Consider the following 2890-nt stretch of genomic DNA (forward strand, 5'->3'; position numbering starts at 1 on the left):
AGTGAACAAATCTATAGTTATAAATATGTAGAGCTAATAAAGTGGTAAGTGAGGTCTGTGGTTAGCGCGTTAACAGGTGTTTGTGCCTCCCGGCCCTGTCTCCGGTGCAGAGAAGCCAGCCGCAGATTGCCTCGGACCCCGTGACTCTCAGCAGGGCGACGGTCCCGTGAATGCTAACATGTTAGCCGGCTGTCAGATAGAAATAACGGTTAGCACCCAAAATGCTAAGCTGGGCTTTCCTTTTAATTGGAGGAGGCTAAGCAAGGCTAGCTGTGGAACCGAGCTCTCCCACTGTGGCTGCTTCTTCTCCTTGTCAGGTACATCACCCTGAGGCATGTCAGGGCTCGGACTGCCCGTTACCTCCCTGACAACGTTAAATTAATAACGTCAGCCGAGCTAGCCCTTCTTACCGCTCCCACCCAGTAGCGGCTCACGATTAGCAGGGTAAGCTAACGCCTCTGACAGTGATGCTGCACCTGGCTGCCGTACCGCGCAGGTGTTCTTCACCCCACTGACAGCTACCCATGTGTGAGCCCAGCGATCTGAAAGAACAGCCGCCGTGTTTTTTTCTCACCTGCATCCGGTGGAACTCCTCCTCGGAGAGAGCCTGCGACATGGCCATGTTTACCTGCACTGCAGCTGCTGCGAGCTAGCAGGCTAAGCTAGCGGAGGAGGAGACGCAGCAGCTGACGGAGGAGAAGACAGGAAGGAGCTCTCACTCTGACGCTGTTTCCGAGAACCGCGCAGTCGACAGAGAGGGGCCCAATAAGACAGAGTGCTCACTCTGACGCTGTTTCCGAGAACTGAAAACAACAACAACCACAATTCCTGAGCCAAACTACCTTTTTACTCAAGAACGGCAAATACTGCGCGGTGGGATTTAAATATGTACAGACCGTTCAATACAAATGTCCTAATAGCTAATGAAATACAATACGTTATTATAGATTATTTACTGCTGTTCAACACTTAAAGTTAAAGTGAGTTGTCCCTTAGTGAAATAATTCCAGTAAATCTGTTTAAAAACTCCAATCATTTCACTCCCAGCTTCTCAGATGTGAGAGCTTTTTCTTTAAATTACGTTATTAATTATACGGTAAGGCTGCGGTTTGGAGTGTTATGCAGACAAACATTGTTAAGGTGTCACTTTAGTTTCTGAAAGATGTAACAGATCTACAATGGTGTCAGGGCCATTTTCATTAATTAAGAAAATATCCGATCCAGAGTAGTGGGATTTATTTGCGATGTGTCTCTTAATTTATTCATGTGAAGTTGTTTTTGGTCGTTTAAGTGTAGTTGATTTCTGTTTCTTGGTAGTGAATTTCCATCACTTTTTAGTTCTTTGGCATCTTTTTAAATTCCTTCTGGTCTCTGGAGTCATTTTTGCCTCTTTTTTCTGGTTGTTTTGTTTCATTGTACTCATTTTCCTCTGAGTTTGATTTTGTGGCTATTTCACATTTACTAATATTAACTATTTGTCCCTTTGTAGAAAAGTTTAATATATTACACTAATACACACACACCAGCAGCCACTTTATTAGGTACACCTGTTCAGTTAACTCAAATACCTAATCAGCTGATCATATGGCAGCGACTGCAAAAACTGCAGAAGTTCAAACTGAGCATCAGCCTGAGGAAGAAAAGGGATTTAAGTGGCTTTGAATGTGGCCCGATTGTTGGTGCCAGATGGGTTGGTCTGAGTTTACAGAGAATTGTTTGAAAAAGAAAGTGAGGGCGCAGATCACACAGGCTCACTAAAACTGGACAGTAGAAGGTTGGAAAAATGTTGCCTGGTCTGATAAGTCTCAAATTTTTCTGTGATATTCAGACGGCAGGGTCAGAATTTGGCATGAACAACATGAAAACATGGATCCATCCTGCCTCGATTCAATGGGATATGGCAGTGCTGCTGCTGGTGTGGGGACATTTTCTTGGCACTCTTTGAACCTATTAGGACCATCTGAGCATTGTTTAAACACCACAGCCTACCTGAGTATTGCTGCTTACGATGTATGACCCAACATGACCCAACATGGCACATTATCCTGCTCCCAACACGATAACGTGCCATGTCACAAAGCTGAAATCATCTCAAACTGGTTTCTTGAGCATGACGGTGAGCTCACTGTACTCAAACCGCCTCCACAGTCACCAGATCTCAATCCAGTAGAGCACCGTTGGGATTTGGTGAAATGGGAGACTCACACCACAGCTGTGCCAACAAATCTGCAGGAAATGTGACACTATCACATTAATATGGACCAAAATCTCTGAGGAATGTTCCCAGCAACTTGTTTAATCTGTGCCATGAAGAGTTACGTCTGCTCTGAAGGTCAAATTGAGACCGACCCAGTACTTGAATAATTTTACCTTAATGGTGTCAGAGTGTATTTTGTCTCTAAGCAGCTGGTTTGAGCGTATTTGTGGTTATTCAGCTAGACAAGAGGCAGATTTATGTATATACTGTATTTATGTCCCAATTAAGTGTTTTTAAACATGTGCTTACATTTTTAGCTTCAAAGGAGGCTGAAAACGTAGCAGCAGTTCTTATTTCCTGCTTCAGCTGCATCTATTGGCACTTGTCTATCTAGAACATCTATCTCTGTACGCTGCCTGGTGAGCACACAGGTGAAACAGGTTGTCTGATTGCACACAGGCTATACGGGCTGTGAAGACGGGTCACTCACGCTTCAGGAAGGAAATATATTTCTGTAACACACTGACGCATTACAGTTCAGTGAAGTAATCAGTCATAAAGTTTTTTTTGTGATTTCATTCAAATGTCTACACACTTCCTTGTTCTCCAAGTCAGAGAGAGAGAGAGAGAGAGAGAGAGAGGGGCTCAATTATCTGGTGTTAAATTATTAACTGACAGACCGAGGCAGAACTG

General features: G+C 44.0%; 1 protein-coding gene across 3 annotated transcripts in view; it reads right to left on the bottom strand.

Annotated features, from left to right (window-relative positions):
* The window catches only part of gripap1 (GRIP1 associated protein 1), a 52306-nt gene extending 51597 nt beyond the window's left edge, over positions 1-709 (bottom strand). For all 3 annotated transcript variants that reach the window (XM_030733589.1, XM_030733588.1, XM_030733587.1), the window contains exon 1: positions 575-709. In XM_030733589.1, coding sequence (XP_030589449.1) covers positions 575-622 — 48 coding nt within the window. In that variant the 5' untranslated portion in view covers positions 623-709. The remainder of the gene's footprint in view (positions 1-574) is intronic.
* Positions 710-2890: the final 2181 nt, after the last annotated feature.

Source organism: Archocentrus centrarchus, chromosome 7 (assembly GCF_007364275.1).
Source record: "Archocentrus centrarchus isolate MPI-CPG fArcCen1 chromosome 7, fArcCen1, whole genome shotgun sequence".
Classification (NCBI taxonomy): Eukaryota; Metazoa; Chordata; class Actinopteri; order Cichliformes; family Cichlidae; genus Archocentrus; species Archocentrus centrarchus.